The sequence below is a fragment of the Prunus avium genome, chromosome 8 (assembly GCF_965620075.1).
Source record: "Prunus avium chromosome 8, drPruAviu1.hap1.1, whole genome shotgun sequence".
Classification (NCBI taxonomy): domain Eukaryota; kingdom Viridiplantae; phylum Streptophyta; class Magnoliopsida; order Rosales; family Rosaceae; genus Prunus; species Prunus avium.
Window position 1 is genome coordinate 37,234,644 of NC_142291.1, and position 21,996 is coordinate 37,256,639.

At 37.7% G+C, this 21,996-nt stretch overlaps 5 protein-coding genes across 7 annotated transcripts; 1 reads left to right on the forward strand and 4 right to left on the reverse strand.

The window, feature by feature from the left end:
- Positions 1 to 63: 63 nt before the first annotated feature.
- On the reverse strand, positions 64 to 3,062 carry IAA11 (indole-3-acetic acid inducible 11). 2 transcript variants are annotated; one of them, XM_088245326.1, is made up of 5 exons: positions 2,327 to 3,062; positions 1,373 to 1,686; positions 841 to 979; positions 564 to 625; positions 64 to 479 (listed from the first exon to the last, which is right to left on the reverse strand). In XM_088245326.1, exons 1-5 carry the CDS (start codon positions 2,701 to 2,703, stop codon positions 430 to 432), a joined length of 942 nt encoding a protein of 313 aa, XP_088101452.1. In that variant the 5' UTR covers positions 2,704 to 3,062; the 3' UTR covers positions 64 to 429. The 2 variants fall into 2 exon arrangements, with proteins under 2 accessions (XP_088101452.1, XP_021831332.1); XM_021975640.2 differs by having other exon boundaries at positions 1,373 to 1,683; positions 2,327 to 3,060.
- Positions 3,063 to 5,204: 2,142 nt separating this feature from the next.
- On the reverse strand, positions 5,205 to 7,523 carry LOC110771351 (cytochrome oxidase complex assembly protein). The gene is made up of 4 exons (XM_021975641.2): positions 7,390 to 7,523; positions 7,072 to 7,203; positions 6,129 to 6,316; positions 5,205 to 5,732 (listed from the first exon to the last, which is right to left on the reverse strand). The coding sequence occupies exons 1-4, from the start codon at positions 7,449 to 7,451 to the stop codon at positions 5,542 to 5,544; spliced, it is 573 nt and encodes a 190-aa protein (XP_021831333.1). The 5' UTR covers positions 7,452 to 7,523; the 3' UTR covers positions 5,205 to 5,541.
- Positions 7,524 to 8,200: 677 nt separating this feature from the next.
- On the reverse strand, positions 8,201 to 11,965 carry LOC110771333 (hypothetical protein At1g04090). Its single transcript, XM_021975620.2, has 2 exons — positions 11,730 to 11,965; positions 8,201 to 9,986 (listed from the first exon to the last, which is right to left on the reverse strand). The coding sequence occupies exons 1-2, from the start codon at positions 11,830 to 11,832 to the stop codon at positions 8,386 to 8,388; spliced, it is 1,704 nt and encodes a 567-aa protein (XP_021831312.1). The 5' UTR covers positions 11,833 to 11,965; the 3' UTR covers positions 8,201 to 8,385.
- A 2,053-nt stretch (positions 11,966 to 14,018) lies between these two features.
- LOC110771322 (uncharacterized) lies at positions 14,019 to 16,071 on the forward strand. Of its 2 annotated transcripts, none has more exons than XM_021975603.2 (4): positions 14,019 to 14,174; positions 14,569 to 15,453; positions 15,549 to 15,721; positions 15,804 to 16,071. In XM_021975603.2, the coding sequence occupies exons 2-4, from the start codon at positions 14,638 to 14,640 to the stop codon at positions 15,943 to 15,945; spliced, it is 1,131 nt and encodes a 376-aa protein (XP_021831295.1). In that variant the 5' UTR covers positions 14,019 to 14,174; positions 14,569 to 14,637; the 3' UTR covers positions 15,946 to 16,071. The 2 variants fall into 2 exon arrangements, with proteins under 2 accessions (XP_021831295.1, XP_021831296.1); XM_021975604.2 differs by lacking the exon at positions 14,019 to 14,174 and adding an exon at positions 14,192 to 14,350.
- Positions 16,072 to 16,173: 102 nt separating this feature from the next.
- On the reverse strand, positions 16,174 to 21,379 carry LOC110771321 (Nuclear transport factor 2 (NTF2) family protein with RNA binding (RRM-RBD-RNP motifs) domain-containing protein). Its single transcript, XM_021975602.2, has 9 exons — positions 20,982 to 21,379; positions 20,746 to 20,880; positions 19,925 to 20,234; positions 19,243 to 19,499; positions 18,829 to 19,015; positions 18,278 to 18,399; positions 18,138 to 18,203; positions 17,337 to 17,415; positions 16,174 to 16,650 (listed from the first exon to the last, which is right to left on the reverse strand). Exons 1-9 carry the CDS (start codon positions 21,018 to 21,020, stop codon positions 16,502 to 16,504), a joined length of 1,344 nt encoding a protein of 447 aa, XP_021831294.1. The 5' UTR covers positions 21,021 to 21,379; the 3' UTR covers positions 16,174 to 16,501.
- Between the last annotated feature and the right edge of the window lie 617 nt (positions 21,380 to 21,996).

Below are 21,996 nucleotides of genomic sequence, written 5' to 3' on the forward strand. Positions count from 1 at the left end.
TGTATCAGAATTTGTGTAAAATTTCAGTTTCAACAAGCCCCGCAACAACATTGATCATTCTCATTATCAAACATTTTATCTCCATTAAACAAGGGGAATCGAAAACAGCCCATCTGCTATAACAGACAAAGGGATTTGACTGCGTCCCCATATATACAACTTCAACAACATCATTCACCAAAGTATGCAGCATATGCATATATATAGTACTATGACATCGAAAATTAAGATGACTATGGCTTTGACAAAGCAGGGAGATAACTCTCAGAGAAGGCGTACCAAGAATAAAATGAAATAACATTCGATAGCAACCAAAAATGAACCCAAAAAACCAAAAGGTTTCTCTCTTTTTTCGAAAAGCTCCAACTATAAGTTTCATCCACTTTGTACATCTTCAACCATACGTCGTCTCTTCTTGCTAAAATGGATCTATATCGGCTGGCATCTTTGCCTCACACTCTTTTCCTGTAGCCTTGGAGCTGCAAATTAAATTAACAGAGTTAGTATCGGGTAAAGCGGTAGCTTTCGGAGGCAAATTTGATGCTTCATTCACATCTACATACCAAGTCCATTAGCCTCAGATGTCCTCATAATTCTTAACCTCTTCACAGTACCAAGAAACATCCTGAATGCAAAATAAGTACAAACAAATAAGGTGTTGAGAAAACCAATAACTCAAAAAACCATATACTGTCCTCAGAGATGGGTTTTAAAATTTTAGATACCTGATTCTTTTAATACAGAATTTATAAGAATTAGATGAAACAAGCACAATTACTTAAGTCAAGTATAGTATTTCGAGTGCGCAAACACAGACCCCAAATTGATAAAAAAGCTTACCCCCAAGGAACATCTCCAACAAGCATCCAGTCTCCATCTTTGTCTTCATAAGTGAGCACAAACTCAAATGATCCATCCAGCAACTTTGACGGTCTAGTTGCTCCTGCCATTATACCATGCTCCTCCTGACCACCTGTACCTGATTATAGATAACATACAACCATCAGTCAAAGTGAAATAAAGACTCCGTCCAGCTAATATCAATAAACTTTATCTTGTCCAAATAAAAACCATACATTTTGATTGATAGATATTATGCATATGACATTTATCTTGAATCCCAACATATTCAAGAAACCAATAACTTTCAACTTTCCTAAATAGAAAAAATTTGGCCAATAAAAAACTCAATTTTCATTTTTTCTTCATTTAATTGGCATTCCAAGAGAGCTTGGTAAGATGATGCCACAGTGTATAGAAGGATCATTGTGCAACTCAAATTCGAGTAGCCTGTATTTTGAAACAAAAAACTAACAAACCCTATGAACTCTTCAATTTTGAATATCAAAATATAAAGGTTAGAATTACTAACGTATTGAGTTCAGATGCATAGAGGGTCCATCGAACATATCTTCCAATGTTTGTGCTAGAGCTTCATAGCAACTCTGTGCACTTAGATTAACCTTCCGCCCAATTGGAGTTCCATCCATATTCACCTTCACGAATAGGGAGCCCCTCAGGTGCCCTTTCTCCTTAGCATTTCCACTGTTTGCCTTCCCTGCAGTATTCTTGCATTCACTTTTCTCATCTACTGAGTTAAATACTTCAGTGGATGAAGATTTCGCTTGGGTAACCAAACTATTCATTCTATAAGTTCTGATTGGAGGCCATCCCACAACCTGACTGCTTCAACCAACAAAAGATACAATCAGACAAGAAAACAAAAACGAAAAACTTCTGAAAAACAGAAGAAAATTACCATAGCTCAGTACATATGACTCAAGGACAGCAGCTAATGATCACTATGCAACCCATATTGTCTCAAACAACAATGAAAAGAAAAAGAGCTACTTTAATGCTTCTGGGTAATTACAAAATCACAAATACGATTGTGTGCACAATAATGCAGAACCATAGTGTTGTTCCGATATACACTAGTATTATAACTCCAAGATGTAAACCAATGCTTCCATCAAGGATATTTATGCACTGTGCTAAGCAAGCAGAGATTATCTGCCTCCAGACCAACTAATACTAATTATGAAGTTAAAGGATAATGGGGATTCCTTGTCAGGATGCTAAATACTAAATAGGTTCTTAAATCTAACAACATTTGCCAAAAATAGAAAGTATGTCATAAAATCAAATCAAGGTTAACATGGAACAGAACCACGTTTGGAAAGCTATAATGCTAACAATAATTTATTGTGTGCAATAAGAGAAGGAGAAAGCCTAGAGTACCTAAAACTAGAACATCAATGAATGAATGAAACTTTAAAACAAAAAGCCCAAAAAAACTTTTTTTTTTTTTCGAGTCAAGTCTTACCTGGCACCATTAGCAGCTGCCACAGAATCAGCACTTCTCTTGGTCCCAGCTGTGACATTAGCACTGCTCAATGAAGACGATGATGAGGAGGACGAAGAAGCTGATGATGAGGACAAAGATGAACGCACAGAAGGAAAATCTTTAGCAGTCAAGATCCTAGCATATTGACCCCTTGGGCCTTGTCGGGCCTTCAATAAACAACCACCACCACCTCCACCAAGGCTCAACCCAAGACAGAGCTCAAGGTCAGACTCATCTGGGCTAGAAGAGTCCTCAGAAGACATGGCCAAGTTGTCTTCTTTAGACAGCGTTGACATAGTCAAAGACCCACCAGCTGAACCTCCACCTCCACCACCACTACCCAAAACACCCTCCATTGAAATCTTTCACCTTCTGACTCAAATTCAATCACAAAGCTCAGAGGCTCAGAACCCAGAAGTTACTTATATGCTTGTGCCTTTGTATAAAAGAGCAGACAAGGGTTGGGTTCAAGAGAGGCTCGATTTGGAGAGGAATTTTCAATTACAGCAAGTGATTGAGATGGAAAAGGAACAAAAGGAAGAAGTGGGTTTTGCTTGGGGCAGTAATCCTTTGCGCAAATTTACACAAAAATCAAACGCTTTGTCGGCCGTTTCTGCAAATTTTTGTGCACAATTTGTTGAACAAAAAATGAAAGCTTTATGCTTTGTTTGGTCGGTTTTGGGAAAGAGAAAGAGGGGCAAAAGGTAGGTGTTTGCTTTGCCTTGGTTTGGTGTGGGTGGTGATAAAACGAAAGAGGATGGGGTCTACCCATACTCATTGCAGGATGGACCCGCCTCTGTCTACTGTCTGCTTTATGCGCCTCCATCAATATCCTTGCTTGCTCCTAGGCTACCTCAATTTATCGTTCTCGTCTGACGATACCAAACTTATTACTTACTCTCTGCTCTCATTTATCTTATATATATATATATATAAATGGAGAAGGTTTTTTCTTTTTCTTTTTCTTTTTCTTTTTCTGATACAATCGAACTCCAATTTAGGCTTAATGAGAATTTTTGAATGGAAAACACTTATAAAATATATAAAAAATACAACCAAAGCAATAAATTATTTGAACTTTGATATAAAAGAACGGACTCACTACTATAATCAACTGATCTGCGAATAGTAGTACATTCATAAAACTAGAAGGCAACCACCTTCAAGCTTCTGTAATTTTTTTTTTTCTATATAAAAGAGTTTTATAAATATAAACCATGAAACCAACTGAAAAACGGGAAACGAGATTTTCTCGTGTTTTTCAAGTAGGAAAGAAAACAGAAGATGGGACCCGCCGCAACCCATACGCTCCAAACGACAAGCCGACAACGCGGGTCCACAAAACACAGGTCTCAACACGTTGGAGTTAGGACCGCGTGGGGCCCTCGCTTGGTGAGCACGTATCTTATGACACGTGGGAACAGGGGAACATCGGATTTAATGTGGACAGCTCAACGGACGCTGGGAAGGGACAGGATTGGCCAAGCTTTCAGGTACGGGAATTTGTGAAGGGGAATGCTAGCAACCTTCTCTCTAACCTTCTTTTTTGGACCTTCTCCCTTCTTCTCATGACAATTGTCACTTTCCTTACACTTAAAACAATGTCATTAATGCATCACACAAACTAGTTTTTGTTTTCCAAGTTTACCCTTATTAAATGTATTAATTTTTTTTAATAACAAGCTAATATTTTTTACAACTTTCTTACCATTTTGTTAAAAAAATTAAATAAGAAAATAAAAACTGAAGTTTTTTTTAAATTTTTTTTTTCCAAAGAGAATGTGTGTTTTGTTATAAACAAAATAAAGATGATAACAATGTCATGAAACGAACTTTTTTTTTTTTTTCAAAAAAATATGACGTTTTTCTTATGTTTTTTTTATTATTTAATTTTTAATAATGTGCTAAAGAAGTTGTAACAAAATTTGAATAAATTGAAGGAAATATAGAAGTCAATACATTTTAAAAGGGTAAACTTGGAAAACAAAAACTAACTTGTGTGATGAATTAATAACATTGTTTTTAGTGTAAGGAAAGTGACACTTGTCATGAGGAGAAGGGAGAAGGTCCAAAAGAGAAGGTTGGAGAGAAGGTTGCTAGCATTTCTCAGTTGGGAAACGTTTTTAAGTCCGTTTGCCACGTGGAGCACTCTGGCCTAGCCTGAGCTCGGCCTTTGACGGCGTCGTACTGGGGGACAACGTCTGTCAACGGTGGATCGGCTCATGTATGTAAGTGGGCCCAAGGGATGGAGAAAAATATCATATGCCCACATCATCATACAGTTCCATGATCCCCCACACTCATTCACTGTGAGACGGTGACACCTCATTTGGAAGTCCTTAATTTAAGAGGGAACAATCAAATGATGTGGAATTTTGCCAACTAAAGTTGAATAATGGTATCTTCTTTAGTTCAAGCCACATCTCCACTAATCAATTGCATTAGGTTAAGATAAGCTAAATAATGATAAGGTTTTCAGATTAATTACTTTTATTATTGTCGAAGGAACTGTGATTCATTATCACTCTAAAATAGTCATCATGCATTCTATCTGAACGGAAAACGTTAATATCGCTTCGTTAGGTTACCATAGAAGATATTTTGAAGGAATTAATTATGATTAAGACAACATATACAAGACAATTAAATTAAGCAATTAAAAATGATGAAGTTTCACAATCTTGTCCATGTCCAAATGGGACAAATCAAGACACAACTTTTTTGACTTTAAGATTTGTCTTATCATGGATGGACGGACCACCCATATCCTTCGTTTGTATTTTACTTCAAGTTAATATTTAGCGTTGGACCTAAACCTTCTAGGCCCTACATTTTTCTTGGGAAATTTTAGAATGGCTTCTGAAAACTTTATTTTCATTTCACCAAATCACTTATTAAATAAAAAACAAATAAAAACATTCTAGGGAACAATGTTTGGTCAGTCCATCCCAACTCAACTTTCTCAAACCCGGCCCAAGATTAAAAACCAAAAGCTTCCTCAAGAAAAAACTGAGATGGGCTGCAATGAATAACTACAACCAAAGCTCTGTGTCTCCTTCTACTAGGCAAAATACTCTGCTCAAGTGTAATTCAGTGCGAAAAGTTTCTACTATTGTACCACTCTGTACGAAGGTTTATGTGAAAAGGAGAATTTATATGGGCAAATACTCTTGCTTACTGATGTGTTTATTACTTTATTTCTTCTCTGGATTCACTGATTCTTGAGTGCTACAACCGGTGCATGCCGTGCAAGCTGGAGCAGGGGTGTCACATATACCGATCCGCATTGTTTGCTGCTTCACTTCATTTTCAGGAACATGAACAAGGGCATCAATGATTAGGATGTCCCAATCACGAGGTATGAGATATGAAAGCCAGGTGTCATCTGCGAAAGAGAAATTGGTATCAAAACCCAAGTGATATATATGTACTATGTAGTTGAAATCCAGAATGAAACACAAAATAGTGTAGTTAGTATTCGAACATTCCGCACAAGCCAATTTGTAAAGGACCTGGCATTGACAAGGAGAATAAGTACAGAGCAACAAAGGATGCCTATCAATTATCTGGGTTTGGATGTAAAATCATGTACAGCTGTTACGGTTTTAGATGTAAAATCAAGTATTGCACATGGAAGTGCATGAAGAAGATTCAAAACACCAAAATAAGATATACAGGCGCATGAGTAAGAACATGCACACAATGTACGTCTTTAAGTTTTTTGTGCTTGTGTCTGTGGACACGCGATGATCTGTTTGTGTGTATGTAAATCAATACAAACCTCCATTACGTACAGCCTTCACCTCCAAGACTCCCCCACCTCGTGGTCCGGAAACAGGAAATGTGCAAGATACAGAATGCCTCTTATGAGCTACTGCAAGCCATGCATTGTACCATGGGCCCTTCACAATAGGTTCCCCTATAGCTTCTATGATAGCCGGGTTCTTACTGGCTTTCTCCATGGCCTTGCTGCAAAATTTTCAGGAAAGGATTAAACGTGAAGCCATAACTTAAGTATACATATAGGACAGTGAAATGGTTTAGGGTTGTTCCTCAACCTCTATATAACCCCTTCCCCCTTCCAAGAAAAATTTCTCATTCTTCCCACAAACCACTACCAATGAACCAACAGTCTATGACTAGAACTGCCTAAACTTCCAACTTCAAGTGGGGACATTGTGTCATGATTGGTGTATGTAGAGGAAACAAAGCACACATCAAACAAGAAAGATGCTGACACGTAAGACATTTATTCCAGATAAGATGAAGTCATAAACAAAATTTGCCTAGTTTTACTCGCCCTCCCTCCCTGTCTACAATATTAACTAGTAATCTCTATGGTTTCTTTAAAGCTTATGCGAAAAACTTCTCATGAACTACATTACAAGAATGCTCAAATTCTTTGCACATTACCAAGTTGACGATTGCACAGTTTGATCTAATTAGTAAAGCCAGTCATATAACTGGTCCAAACTATTCTCAAACTCAAGAAATGAAAACCACATTTTTCAATCAAATGAGCTTAGATTCTAAGCTAGAATAGCAGACACACACACAAGACAAGACTTCATAACATTTAGAAAACCAATCACAAACAAAAATACATATTGTTCATTAGAAAAACCCAATGCAACCATCTCAAGTTCCCTATTTGAGCAGGCAAACAGATCTATCATATTGTTTAAGACACAAGAGAAAAAAGTCCCAGATAATCTGAAAAATACCTGCTGCAGCTCTGATAAATAACAAGATCATTAAGAGCGCTCAAGGCTACACCTCCCGTAGTAGTAATCAGAAGAAAAGACACTGCTTTACGACCAAACGAGCTCTTTCCTTCATCCACAGTCTTTGCCGAACTGCAGCAATAAGTCACATATATATAATCTCAAAACTACAAAACTACGAAATGGGTTTAGCCCATAATAATTGTTATTCAAAGAAAAAAAAAAAGGCTGCCATTGCTGTAACAGCTGCTATTCAAATGGGAATTATAATTTGATCAGAAATCAGGGGTTTTGAACAAAAACAGTATAAATTTGAACCTGGAAAACTGTGATGCTGAGGAGCTCTTGTTGAACAACGAAATCAACCTCCTCGCCAGCATTTCTCTCTCACTCTCTCTATCTCCGTGTCTTCCCTCGTATATGCTGGTGTTCTACTAGTACTTCCGGTGCCCTTCGCTTCCAATTTTCACGCACCCACCGTGACCGACTGGACCATTTTGTCCTTCTCAAAGTAAAGAGTGCGTATCTGGAGTCGAGGTCCATTTCGTCAAAAGGCCCATGGTCCCTTTTTGCTTGGGTAAATTTCATGACCCAAATACAATTTTTTTTTTAACACAACCAATATTGAGGGAGTATTCAATAAGAGGACTTCGGGCCTAAGAGTAACTGCTCTTAATCACTTTAAAAACGGATTAAAAAAAGTTCTCGCTTGCCGAATCCTTAGCTTAGCCTGCCTTGTCAAGGTAAAGGATTACTGCTAACAGAGCATTTGATGCATCAATTATATCAGTTCTATTTTTTCTTTACTCCACTTGGTTCATCAAACTGGAAGTAGGACGGGGAGTGGTGACCCCTATCAGCCTACCACCCCAACTACCCCTCCGACTGAGCCATCCCGATCGCCTCGATAACGAGGGCTGCCTGCCTCGTGACAAAATTACAAAGGAATTAATATGATAAACCAAGTTTTTGTTCTTGGTAAATTTCACTAATGCTTCTACATTTTAGTTTGTATCTCATTATAGCGTTTAACTTTAGGCATGTTTGGTTATAATTTACCCTCATACAGGATAGGGATTAGAAATTTTAGCTTTCTTTGGGACCAAAAGCAATAGCACCATTAGATGCCTTACTCAAACTATCTTTTAAATTATATATATACACACAAAAATGTCAAGTATACATAGAGGTTACAGCTTACAACAAGGCTGGCCTTCAAATCTAATGGCTCACTAATCTATATATCAATATAACATGTGCAGGGTGAAAGAAACAGTGATTCTTCAAGTGGGTTTCTGCACTAACCAAGCAAACTCAACTTCTTTCATCTCCCACCCAATTGTTCTTCTCCTTTGGTCCAGTGGGACCTTCCTCCCCGTAAAGCTCAACTGGAAACTTACTGAAAATGTTCTCCACTGAATATTTAAACATCACAGGCAAAAGATTGATAACTTTATCAAGCTCAGTTCTTGAATTGTACACAATTGTTGGACCCCATTCTCTCATAAACTTCAGCCAACATGGCTCAGTAACTACCCCGTCTCCAAGATACTCTGCTGAAACAAGTTCGTAATGGACACTCGAATCCACAGATAGATTACTACGAGCAGCATCATTCCTTATTCCAACTCCAAGCTTGTCTGACCCCTGAAGGTAAGTCCCGGGATGAGGGTAGCTCGCATGTCCACTTTTCGATGAGTGGACAATAGCTCTGTTCCCTTCTATGTACTCCAAATCATATGCATCTACCCATTTGCCACCGCTGTGCTGTGAGAAGTATATACTCCAAAGCTCTCCTGAAAAGTTGCAGATGCGGAGTGTGAAATGCTCCCAGTCACCCACGTGCTGTCCGATCTTGCTAAGAGGGATGTCCATAGGTCCAACTTTGATAGTGGCTGGTCCATTGAAGGGGCAAAACACCCACATTGCAATGTCAGAAAAAATCCCACCAAGAGCTGGTTTCACATGAACATAGAGTTTTGCACTTTCCAAGTTTCCATGTTTTATAATTTCTCTTTGATCATCATTCGGCAAGTCTATCCAAAACTGGCCATCATTTGTCCCCCCACTTGGCAAGTTTGAGCCGCTACCATCAATAGCCTCACCAACAGATGTGCCGGTTTTGTACAATAATGCTCCACTTTTGAAAAACCATGAAACAGAAGATGGCAAGTAGACCTCTTCTGGATGAAAGAAAACGGTGGGTCCATAATGATTGATAAGTGAATGAATTTGATCAAGATTTGGCATTCCAGATAGCTTAGGGTTCAGATTCTTCAAGCATCTAATGTGTAGATCCTTTACAATGCCGAAGTCGTTACTGCAGAAAAATGTACCTACAGAAACCCCTTTCCCCATCATTCCCCGATGATGTGGTCTCGTAGTCCAAACTTGAAAAGGAAGATTTAGAGATGTTGAAATGGCATTAAGAATGAGTGTGTAAGTTTCACATCTGTCAGTTAAATCAGCTCGAACACACCTCACTTCATCCAGCCCAGGTTTCGCAGGTTTGTTAGTCACTAAAAATCCCATTGCTTTGTAACCTTCAGGTGGCTGAGGTAGCCAAAAGTACCCACATGCACCATAAATTTCCTTATTTCCTTCGTCAGGACTCCATACTAATGTGTAATCAAGTGGTTTGCTGAGAGCCGGGGACTTGACGCGCTCCAAAACATTGGCTGTTTCTGGCATATCGGCCTCTCTAACCACAAGAACAAAACCGTGTAAAGGCTTATCATTAGATTGGCAATAGTGGCCAATGCTATGGAATCCATCAGGTATTCCCGCTGGTTTATAAAATGTAACACATTTTTTCTTGTCCTCTGGCAGAGAGCAGGTCCAGATGAACTCAAATCTGTTGATTTTGAAAACCTCTATTTCTCCAAGACTTACTTTTCCAGAAGCAAAACCTTCACCTGTGAAGGAAAATACATGCTAAAATCACTTAGAAAAGTAGTCCAATATGTCATTCAAATAAACAACTGGAATCACAAGACTCAATTTTAAACTCTAGGTTCAGGAATTCTGTTGAACACTTTTCATCATTCTCTACTATGAATGCCCAAACACTCAGTTTTCTCATTGACTTTATTAAGTTTTTACTTTTTTGCGTAAAGTTAATACTCAGGCATTCTTGAAGATATTGTTTCTGTATTTGCACAACCTCCAAAATTTTGCATGTTAATCAAAATTCAGCTGCAACATAGGTGAATATGAAACTACAAAAAGATTGAAAGAATTTCAGAACCTCTTCATAATTAATCCCAATAACGAAGATAGCTAAATAATATGGAAGAATGGCTTTCAAAATAGGGAAAAATATTGAAAAGGGCGGAAAGGAGATGGTAAGCAGTATACAGACATCAACCCATCATAACTTGGAGAGTATATATGGAAACTGAACCCCAAAAGAAACAAGCTATATACAACATGCTAATTCCAACAAATAAATAAATAAAAAAGAGATACACCATAATCTAGAGATCCCACAATAAACAACAGCAAGCACACTAAACACTCAAAAGAAGAAAAAAACATCAACACATAAAATGAAGTTCAAAATATTTTGAGGCCCAAAACTGACAAGCATATCTCTATCTCATATTCTATTATTCAAGTAAAGCAAGAACAGCTACGTGGCCCCAATTGTTGGAGCTTTTAAGTAAGCAATTATGTATGCAGAAAAATAAACATCAGAGCTAAAGGAATATTTCAAAGTTCCTACCCTTCTACACGCCTCAGCAAACTGAACCTAGCTATGAAGGGCATAAAAGACCATTTATAAGGGGAAAGAAGCTTTAAGAGGGACACAAAGGAAAAAAGTAATGTATTCTAGTAATATGACTAAGATTTGTATGAGAAACTATTAAGAGAAATAACCAAACAACCAATATGAAGTTAAACCATCCCAACCAAAAGGTGCATTCTTTTGATGTCATGCATCATATGTGGTACAATACAACTTATCCCCAGTCTAAAGCACACGATCAATGGAGAGGCTCTTTGCACACAAAATTATGCACTACCAATGAAAAACTGAGTCATCAAGCAACACAGTAGACTAAACGCACTTATGACTGAACCATGATATTGTGAATTTTGACATGTTATATGAGCATGGCCAACCATAGAGTACTGCCGAGAGGACAAACTTACCAGAAGATACAAAATAACATATACAAACAGAAAATATTGGGGTTGCATAGATCGTAATTTTCATATTAGCAGCCAAGCTCAAATTCAAACGGCCATTGGAGCTTCATGATTCCCAGAATATGCTAAATTCTGATAAGTCCGGGTACTTTGTATGAGGAAATCAAACTAACCATATAAAGCAAGCACTGATTGGTTTGTGCAAAACAAGTAACTTTTTTTTTCTGTACAAATGGAAAAAGAAAATAGTTTTGTTTTCAACGTAGTTACAATTTATCTAAAAAGAGAACGGCTATAATTCATGATCCATTCAACAAACAGAAACATCCATTAACCAAAAAAAGCAAACTATCACAACCGCAATTGATTGTCTTCAGCACAATCCGCAAACCATACTGCCCAAAATCCATGAACAATCCAAATAGTAATAGAAACCCACATTTTAAATTACCAAACAAAACGAACAATCCAACAAAGATCAAAGCTTTGCACTAAAACTTTCATACCTGGAGGCCACTGAGGAACGGGATCAGGCAGAGAGAAGGGTTCAGGCTCTGGTGGGAATAAGTTGGTGAGTTTCTTCCAATAGAAGCACTTGCACCCGAACATCGTTTCCCCGAAACCGAAACTCTCTCTGCCTCTTTCTCGCTCTCACATAAACAGGACGAGGGTCTGCCTCTGTACCTCTGATTCTATAATCGCAAACGTAACACACGGTTCTGAAATTGATTTATGGATTTACACCACCTTTAAGTAGAGATATTTCAAAATTCTGTGTCATTCTTTTGGGGCCCTCTCCCACAGTGCACAACTTTATAGCTCGACAATGAAAGATGATGATTTGATTTGAATGCAAAGCCGACACGATTTTTAATTAAAAATTTGTGTTCATGATTTCATTTTCTCCTTTTTTTTTTTTAAATGTTAAAAAAAAAATTACTAAGAGAATCTCGACGAATTCTTAAATTATATAAATCAAATTTTAATCAAAACATGAAAACTAGAAAATTTGGAAATTCAAAGAATGAAGCTTTTCTCAAGAAGAGTTCACCTTTATTTATGGGAAAGTTGCTTGTGATAAAGTGAAAGCAACCAATGAGGATGATAGGTCACTTTGGTCGTATTTGAAAAGAAAAACAAGTGGGATTAACCGTGATAATCTGAATATTCTTTAGTAGTAAACAGTAAATTGAAATTTGAGAGGGAAACAAGCATTCATTTTTATTTTTATTTTATTTTTTTGGTCAAAGAGATGCTTCATTGAAATAAAGAGAAATCAACGTAAAGTCTCCAAGAAGGAGGGAACTCCACTCAACAAATAACAATAAGGCAAAGAGAAACAAGCATTCATATGTAGTGTTTTTTCAACACTTCCAACAGGTCATGTCATCATATTACGATCCCTCTCAAAATTTACGATGCTGGGCTAATTTGGCATTGTCGTGCTGTGAAAATAATCGCTGACAAATTTACTGTGAGAGAAAGCAATTTGAGGTTTGGTAAACTTTTTGTTAAAAGTGTTGTTCGTATTGATTCCCACATAATCAGAAAATAATTGCCGCATAATTATTAAACCCAACGCCTCTTCGAAATTGATTCCTGCATAATTAGAAAATGAAAGCACATTATTAGCTGTTTTCCCTTATAGTTTTTTCTCACAACAATTTTTAACAATAAGTGATTTTCTCATAATTTATCAAACGAGTTTAACTTTCCAAAATTTTAAAAAAATCACTTATCATCTCAAATAAGTAATGCCAAACTAGCACGAAATGTAAAAGATGAAAAGGTCAATGCTTTCTTGTCGAGAATGAGGATTTGAACATCGAACCTCGTTGCACAAATAACTACTACTACTAGCGCAATTCCTTTGATGCTACAATGCCTCAAATGAACTTGTGAAGCTTGTGTTGCATATGTAGGACACGACACAACAAATGACGTCGTGTCGGTCTAATCATAATTTTCAGTCTTTTTTTTTTGGTGGTCAACTGGAGAATTCATAATTCTCAGTTTCTGCTACGTGTACGGCTGTAAAGTAGTTGTATTTCATTAATTCAACACGGCCGGTCGTTTGGTCTCCCAAATTTTATTTTCTGCATCTTTTTCATGGCAGACAACATGCCAATGGCAATACCATGTCATTTCCTTCAAATTTTGTCTGATTTTGACATGGCAGACAAAAGAAAATTATTATTTTTATATTTTAACCACCTTTTAAAGAAGCAAATTATTTGCTCCACACAATGAAGAGACTACTTTCCTCATCAAATAACCACAATTATTATAAGGTGTATCCATTTTGACCCGTCTAGTACTTTAACTCTTTGTAACACTTTCAAGGAAAAAGAAAAGAAGAATTATAAAGATGTATTTATTTTCTTATGGTGTAGAAACAAAGTGTGCAGAAAGTATTAGTTAATTCTATAAAATGTCATAAATATGAACTTAGCCAAATTGATTAGAGCGGATTGCCACGAGATCAAATCTCCCTCTCAGTAATTTAGAATAGAATATCGCTTGCATTAATAAAAAAATTCTACAAAATGTCACAATGCATGTCAACGACGATCGTACAGTTGTACACAGATATTACTGGTTGTTGGGTCCAAGTGTCAAAATCTTGTGACTTTTCAGAAGGGTTGAGTAGAAGCATCCAACGGAGCATATGATGCAGGACAGAGCTTTCAGCTTCACGAGGTTCCAGTGAGCTTTCCCATTTTCCAACTAACTAAAAAAGACAAGTTGATATTTTGAACCAAGTTAAATCTGAGCATTCTCAGCCATTCAAATAATATTATAATTTCCATTTGCAAGAAAAGGGAAAATCACAACTCAATATGAAACACATGTCTAGCCGCCCCTTCATATATCAGCAGCACTGTAGCAGAAGACTCAATAATTAATTCTTCTTTGTCATTTACAGCATTGGTTGGAACCCCAGAAAGTTGGTATGCTTCTTTCTTCTCCTCCTTCCTCCTTGCAATTTCATTTTCTCAAGCTTTGAAGCTTTTCTTCATGGGAGTGTTTTGTTTTGTTTTTTTTTTTTCTGAAGAGAAATGTGTTGCCTTTATAAACATAGCACTTTCTTTCTTGTGTCTGCAACTGCATAATTGAAGAAAAAAGGGTTAATTTATTTGCCTTTTCATTTCAAGTCTATTTATTTAGAGTCTTCTGTTTTTTTTTCTTTCTTTTTATTTGTAGGTAGTTTTACTTAATAATATATATTAATCCCACAGCAAAGACTAGTTGCTAAAAGGGTTGGTTGTCATGTAAATATATTTATTATGTTGAGCTCATAATGCAACTCCACTAATTCATATATATTATGTTGTCATTTTGCAGAGAATTTTCATCTACAGAGCAGAACAGAGAAAATCAGCAAAAAAAGCTTTCTTTCAAAGGATATCAATCATGTTGCTGAGGAGCTCATCAACACCAGTTATTGGATCTCTTCTTTCATCATTCTCAGCAGACAGTCCCAATATCATTAGCAACCATCACTCTGAGCCCACCAAACCAACCACCATCCACCATACTCCCTCCAAATTCTCATTCCACCAAACTGGGGCTCTCAACATCTCACACAATTCCTCACCAATCTCTCCCTCCGTTGATTCTGACCGGTTTTTGTCCCACGGGTTTCCGTCCCACGGGTTTCGAAGGGTTCAGTCTGATGGGAACCTGGAAGGACTACTGGTCAATGCTTCTTCTGACCAAAATGAAGATCGTGTCTGTGACTTAAAACCACCCAAGTTTTTCTCTGGAAGATCCAAGTGCACGATGCTGCAAACTATCCCATCTTTTTCATTTCATAACTCAGGAGGTTATGATGATGATGAAGAAGATAGTGATATAGAATATGAGGATGAGGAAGAAGAGTTTGAGGAGAATGTGGATAGAGTTGTGGCTATGGAAGGTGAAAATGTTGGTTTGGAGGAGAAGGTGAAGAACATGAGCTTAACTCAGGATGTGAAATTTTTGGACAAAATATGGAGTGCAGGTTTTGAAGATAAAAGAGAGCTTGTGAGTCAAGAAATGCATCTTGCATTGGGGCTTGGAATTGGTGGAGGCGGCGGCGGTAGCCGCGGTAGAGGAGAGGTTAATTGGGAAGGATCTGGTGATGATGGAGGAGACAACCATGGGGCTGAGGGGCATTACAAGAAGCTAGTTGAGGAAAATCCGGGCAACCCTTTGTTTCTTGGAAATTATGCTCAATTTTTGTATCAGGTGAGCCTCTTCTGCTTAAATAAATTTGTGTTCTTGACTTGTTCTTTTTTTTATCTGTCTTTGTGAGTGTGCTCAAATCACATGTTTGTTTTCAGACCAAAAGAGACCTTCATGGAGCAGAGGAATATTACTCTCGAGCCATCCTAGCAGACCCTAAAGATGGTGAAGTTTTGGCTCAATATGCTAATTTAGTGTGGGAGCTGCACCATGACCAAGACAGAGCCCTGAGCTACTATGAACGAGCAGTTCAAGCTGCACCTCAAGACAGGTACACAAATTTTTGTGTACATCAAACATGTTTTGAGATTTTGAAGGCCCTAATACATAATTTTTGACTTCGTGAATTTCAGCCATGTCCATGCGGCATATGCTAATTTCCTCTGGGAAACAGAGGAAGACGAAGATGAAGATGAAGCTGATTCAGCAGGGTACGATCTTCATGCCATGCCGTCATATCGCCACGAAGGAATTATGACTTCTGCAAGTGCCTAAGAAAATTGTGGTCGTGAACTTAAAGCGAGGAATTTTCAATACATGATCTTTGTAGGAAACCATGATTCAGAACTTCATGATGAATGTTCATGGCCTATGCATAAAACAATTTTTTTCTGAGATAAATGGTCTCTAAAATTTTCTTCCTCTCAACTTTTTCCCTTTCTCTGGTGATGAAGGCTAAAGCAATAATAAGAATAAAACTTAAACGTAAAAAACGTATGAGAATCATGAAAAACTGAAAGGCTTCATATAGAAAACTTGAAACAAACATCTTATCACATTTCCTCACAACTTGGGGCTTGAAAGGCCCAAAATTCCCCGCTTGAATTGCATGATAAAAACCATCCAAGGGGAGAGAACTTGTAAGCATAAACGTCGACTTAAGTCCAAATAAACTTTCATGTAAGTGACACTGAAAAGTACAAATACAATTTCATGAAACCATCTAGGGGAAAATAGTAGACAGGGAATCTTCTGCATCTCAAAAAGCCTTCAGACTCGGATAATGTTTCCCTTGATCTTCTGCCTGTGTGCTTCTAAAATCCTTCCTCTCTTATCGTGTACCACGCTGTTGGAAACCATTGCCTCTTGCTCTGCTGTAATCTCCACCATCCTGGTAACTACCCCTGCCTGAACTCCGGCCACCAAAACGCCCCCTTGTGGCTTCAGGTTGGTAACTGCCTCTGCCTCTCCCCCTTCCTCCTGCAAGCAAGGAGACCAGAAGTTGAGCAAATTAACATTTTACCTCCACTATAAAACAGTAATATATTTCGCTACCCGAAACAAGCAATGAAAGCTGAAAACTATTGCTTAATAATTCGGTACATCACATTCTAAGTGCTGGTTATGCCAATTAACTTCACTAAGCATCATTCCTATAAATGTACTAAAACATTTTCTGAACTGAACTCATGAAAGACAATGATTTGGTTCCATGGAAAACCTTGAAACTAGTGAAAGCAATTAATACATCTTGGAAGTACTGCAGTAAGTAGATTATATGCAATCCTATTAATGCGTTTCTGAATGACATCTCAGAACAAAAAGAAGGAACATTGCAAAGCAAAATCGATTGTGAGACTGAAATTGAGAAAAGGCATGTCTCTACCACCAAAATATTCTAAGATTTGTGAAGGCAGCGCCACTTCCATGTAGCAGCTGCCAACACCATCACATTCGTATCCACAAAATCACCTCAATAAGGACAAAACATAACCATAAGGGCCATCTCCAAGACTCCACACCACATCCCCATAAATCTACTTGCACTTATGTATTTCCAACACACACACACACAGATTATAAAGATTATATCCTATAGGCATCATCTGAAAACACTTTGCTACATCAAAGATGTTAATGAAAAAATAATGAAATTAGGCACATACTTCCTCGAGCAGCTCCAGTGCTGTTTGGTCTCCGCTCCTCAATGTAGACTTGCCTTCCAGCCAACTGAATCGGAGATGCCTACAAGGAAAAACACACATTCATGCCATGCAAAAGATATAGAGACTACAGAGCACAGTATAAGAGTAATGTTAACAAGAAGCTTGATAAAGTTTAATAAAATGCGCCAAACATTAATATACAGCATCAATGGACCAGCAATCCATCACATATACCACAAAGCCTTTACAATCAAAACTAAACAGTAAAATAACACCAAGGCCCACATGCAATACAAATTCCTAATAAAGGCAACTGACAAAAAATACAACAGCCACCCAATCCACATTAATTATAAAAGAATGGAGGATCCCTAAATTTTCTAGACACCAAAGTCCACAACGACTGCCCAGTAACTGACTATGTCCCACAAGAAATTCATTGCATTAAAAGATTCTACCATTTCTCTTCAACCAATCAACCCAAAAATTGCACTAAACCCCAGACATATGCAAGTATAAAATTACAAACAACAAGCACAATCTAATATATAAGCAATTATATACAAAGGCAGATATATCCCCAACGTCGACAAGAGTGCAAGATATGGAAAGTTTAAACCCACTAAATAAATGAATAGCCAAAGACAAATTCAAGATGACCCAAGGATCCCGAATGGATCCAATAAACATATATGAAAACTGAGAGCACTTCCATCAAATAACAAGAAACTTGCCTTAATCCATGAATATTGAAAAGCGAAAGCAAATAATACATCAATTTAATAATATAAAAATTCAAACCTTGAGTGCATTGTGAACGCCAAGAAGGTCTTCAAATTCAACAAAAGCATAGCAGACTCCAATTTCCTGCATCCACCAATTTCTACTTTAGCTCCTATCAAGTTCATATATAGCGGCACTAAGTAGAGAGACAAACTCACCTTGCGAGCCCTAACAAAGACCCCATCAGGTTTAATTTGACCAAAGTTCTTAAACTCCTGCTCGATCTCATCTTCAGTAACCGTAGGAGGCAAGTTTCTTACATAGACAGATTTCAGTTCACCTGGAACAATTATTTAACATGAGGTTCAACTTACAAATGCTTATACTAAGTTAAATTCAATGGTCCAACCTTCACCTTCACCAAGTCTCAAGCATACAGCAGTAAATCCCCAATTCATAAAACTACAACACGTCATACGTAAGAAACTAAACTTCCATTCCTAAATTAGTCATGCATGCTCTTATTTCAAAAACCATATCAGGAATCTTTGCCATACAACTCATAATAGAAATTAATGACATGGACGGTCTTTTGCATCGGTTAAATTCTGATAAAAAGCAAATAATCTCTCAGATATTCCCCCAGAATCAATATATAGAAGAATGCATTATAACCAGAAGTAACAAGCAGCAAGGTAAAAAAAAGTAACAATGGATAATTTAGTTTCTGATGTCATTAAGCATTATAACATGGCTAAAAACAAACCACCTTCTTCCTCTAGCGCGTAACCTTCCTCTGCTGCTTCTGCCCCAGACTCAGGCACAAAAGATAGAGTAGAGTTGGATTGTTCAACAGTGGGCTGAGGCGTGTAATTCCATTCTGAAGCAGCTTGAGCACTTCTGGAATAAGGTTGTGGAGTTATTGCTGGTGCAGATGGCCCTTTAGCAACTCGCAACTATCATTTTCCAGTCATACACAACAAAACAGTAAAACATAAGTTATTAAAGCACGCCCAACAAAATATGAGAAAATAGATAACTGAATATAAGATTGATGCACAACAGCAATATATTCAAAGCCAATGCCTACCAAAACACAAAAAATACACACACAAAAGCACAAACGGGGAAATAAACACATTCTCACACCGAAGTAGCAGAAGTCATGGGTTTAGGCACATACTATAGAAGCATAAGTTTTCTTTTCAGGCTCTCCCACCGGTTCCTCCACAGAAACAGCAGGTGTTTCTTGACTAGTGTTCACCACATTTTGAAATGAAGCATATGTTTCCTCTGCAGGAGTTTCCTCCACCACAACTTCAGTCTCATAATCTTGCTGCACCTGTTGCTCTGGGAGACTATACTTGTCAACTGGATCATCTTCTATATCAACAGAGTTCATGTACTCCCTTGCCTCTTCCTCGAAAACATAGTCAGAAACTGCAAAACACCGAGTTATATCCAATACATACACACCAAAATATCTCACACAAACTAATCCTTGAGATCTTTGCAATGATGTATAGAGAGAACACTTCTCTAATTCATAAGGATGATACAAGCATGCATACCTTCCACAATAAACAGCCAGAAAAAGGAATATTCAAGCAGCACAAGCACACAGTTGCATAAAAGAGCTTACCCAAGTCTAATAGTAATATTATCTTGACTTACCACGGGTAAATAGAAAATGTAAAAAAAAATAGAATCATAATCAAAATCATTACATGCTCAAAAGCATAGTACTCTGATATTTATAAAGAAAATGTCCACACATGGGAACCCCATGCCAAAAGTAGCTCAATAAGTAAAAATAAATTCCAATATAGCAACTAATAGATGAAATCAGTATAGTGTCACAACACCTGGTGGCTCTGGAAGAGGGCTAGAGGCACTCAGTTGCACATCATATCTGCCTTCTGACTGTATGGGTGCAGGATGTTGAAAAACAACTCCATCTTCAACGTACTGAAAGATATCGTTGAGAACAAAGTAACCTTTGTCCTGAGGAGCCAGAAAGAAGGTCTGGACAAATTTCCTCTTTACACTGGAGTCCCTTGTTTTAACAGAACCAGAAACCATCACAAGAATACCTCCATTCCAAGAATCGATAGAATTGATTGTCTTGACCTCAATTGAAGTAAAATGTAGTGACAGTATGTGTGTATGAATTTGCTGCAGAAGAAAAAGATATCTAATGAGCCAATGACTTAACAAGGGCGCAAAAAACAGCACAAGGGTCTCAAACAAATCAACTTAGGAAGACAAATGACAGAGATGCTTGTCTGTATGGAGAAGGTTATGCATGAACACTAAAAAAAATTGAGAGAAAAGACATACAAGGAACAATAACAAACATAGAAATCACAAGTAAGGTAAAGCCAAAAAAAAAGGCTAAATCAAAGACATTCATCTTGAGCTCGTAATTATATCACAGACACAACATATTAAATTCCTAAGGTGATAACAATTCCAACAACTCAATCCATATAAAGTGACCTTTCTTGGTCTTGGTTGGTGAATGGGATGGAGCTTTATACTCGAACTAAAAGCACAATGCAAACAAATAAGTACTTTAACAATAAAAAGATCGATTCGCATGTCGATTTTACTGATCAAACTGTATAAAAAGAACTGAACCAAGAAACTCAATTTCGGGCCAAAGAATACAAACGGCAACAATTACCACTATACTGGAAGCAGAATCTGTGGAATCACCATCAACATGGATAATGGAACTTCCTTCTGAGTAGAACTGATGAACAACATCTGGTTGCTTTTGAAGAACCTGATAGTACTGCCCCACAAAGTACGACCCCACCTGCAAGAACCCCAAATCACACATTACACACATACGCAACCCTAAATCTATACATACAAATATAAATATACACTTGAAGGTTGCAGGAATTGAATCTTGACCTGAACAGCACTAACAGCTCCAGGATAAGAACTTGCCATTGCCTCCTCTCTCAACACAAACGCATGCAGCGACGGTGAAATACTTCTGTGTTATACTCTACGAAACCCTAACTCACAGTCGTCTACACTCTGATCGATCGGTCACAGATCCACACACAGGCCAACTATATATCCCAAACCCTAAACCCAAGGTTTTACGGCACCTTGGGATTCGTCGTTCGAAGTACCAGAAGCTCAAAACGGCATGAAATCTTCAGAACAAAGGAAATGATACAGAGCTTAGCTTCGAGAGCGCGAGAGAGACAGAGAGAGTGGGCTTTGTATACTCCAAAGGGTTCTGCCTCTGCTTCTTTCTGCTTTTGCTTGCTTCCGGCTTTGGCTTATGAGATACTGATTCGCTAATTTTAAAGGGTTTTGCTGCAGAAGAGCACAGCCGTTGGATTACTTCGAATCGCAACCGCTCATCAAAACCCAGGAAAGCTTGCGTAAAGATACAAAATAACCAAGGGAAAGGTATCCAACCAATCTATCAAGTAATCTCAGCGTTTCATTTTATTAAATGGACGGCTGATATTCGAATGAAAACACGTAGCACAAGTTTTTATTTATAATTCAGATTTTATAACGCATATTTCATTTCAACTGTTCAATAACTGTCTATAATCAAATAATCAAGTTTTTATTGTGTCGCGAGAAAGTAGTTGTGGATGAGTATATGGAGAAAAACTTTCATGTCCTTATTTCATTGTTGTTTTTCTCCGTCTCTCTCCTTACGTCACTTATCAAAAAAGGGAAGAGATATGGACAATGAAACAGAAATATAAAAGTATTTCTCGAGTAGAGATGATCCACTTGATCTTTTGGTCGGATTTGCTAACGTGGGGCAAAGGGCATGGTAGCCTAATTTCATGCCTCTGAGTCTGAGAAGAGTATGAGTGGAAATCTCGTAGGAAGGAGAGGTACGGTGTAGGTTGACAATTAGGGTTCAAGTCATGTGTTTGAATTGGCTATTGCC

What these genes read in the sequence shown, in the direction of transcription:
- LOC110771351 (XM_021975641.2), bottom strand. Translation starts at nt 7,451, where the DNA reads ATGCTGGCGAGGAGGTTGATTTCGTTGTTCAACAAGAGCTCCTCAGCA. An exon ending in ATTTATCAGAGCTGCAGCAG is followed by an intron (nt 6,317 to 7,071) that starts GTATTTTTCAGA and finishes AAAATTTTGCAG; the next exon opens with CAAGGCCATGGAGAAAGCCA. An exon ending in GAAGGCTGTACGTAATGGAG is followed by an intron (nt 5,733 to 6,128) that starts GTTTGTATTGAT and finishes TCTCTTTCGCAG; the next exon opens with ATGACACCTGGCTTTCATAT.
- LOC110771321 (XM_021975602.2), bottom strand. Translation starts at nt 21,020, where the DNA reads ATGGCAAGTTCTTATCCTGGAGCTGTTAGTGCTGTTCAG. An exon ending in GAGCTGTTAGTGCTGTTCAG is followed by an intron (nt 20,881 to 20,981) that starts GTCAAGATTCAA and finishes GGGTTCTTGCAG; the next exon opens with GTGGGGTCGTACTTTGTGGG. An exon ending in TCTTTGTTAGGGCTCGCAAG is followed by an intron (nt 18,204 to 18,277) that starts GTGAGTTTGTCT and finishes TGGTGGATGCAG; the next exon opens with GAAATTGGAGTCTGCTATGC.
- LOC110771322 (XM_021975603.2), top strand. Translation starts at nt 14,638, where the DNA reads ATGTTGCTGAGGAGCTCATCAACACCAGTTATTGGATCTCTTCTTTCA. An exon ending in ATGCTCAATTTTTGTATCAG is followed by an intron (nt 15,454 to 15,548) that starts GTGAGCCTCTTC and finishes GTTTGTTTTCAG; the next exon opens with ACCAAAAGAGACCTTCATGG. An exon ending in CAAGCTGCACCTCAAGACAG is followed by an intron (nt 15,722 to 15,803) that starts GTACACAAATTT and finishes CGTGAATTTCAG; the next exon opens with CCATGTCCATGCGGCATATG.
- IAA11 (XM_088245326.1), bottom strand. Translation starts at nt 2,703, where the DNA reads ATGGAGGGTGTTTTGGGTAGTGGTGGTGGAGGTGGAGGTTCAGCTGGT. An exon ending in GCAGCTGCTAATGGTGCCAG is followed by an intron (nt 1,687 to 2,326) that starts GTAAGACTTGAC and finishes TGTTGGTTGAAG; the next exon opens with CAGTCAGGTTGTGGGATGGC. An exon ending in ATCTGAGGCTAATGGACTTG is followed by an intron (nt 480 to 563) that starts GTATGTAGATGT and finishes TTTAATTTGCAG; the next exon opens with CTCCAAGGCTACAGGAAAAG.
- LOC110771333 (XM_021975620.2), bottom strand. Translation starts at nt 11,832, where the DNA reads ATGTTCGGGTGCAAGTGCTTCTATTGGAAGAAACTCACCAACTTATTC. An exon ending in CGTTCCTCAGTGGCCTCCAG is followed by an intron (nt 9,987 to 11,729) that starts GTATGAAAGTTT and finishes TTTCCTTCACAG; the next exon opens with GTGAAGGTTTTGCTTCTGGA.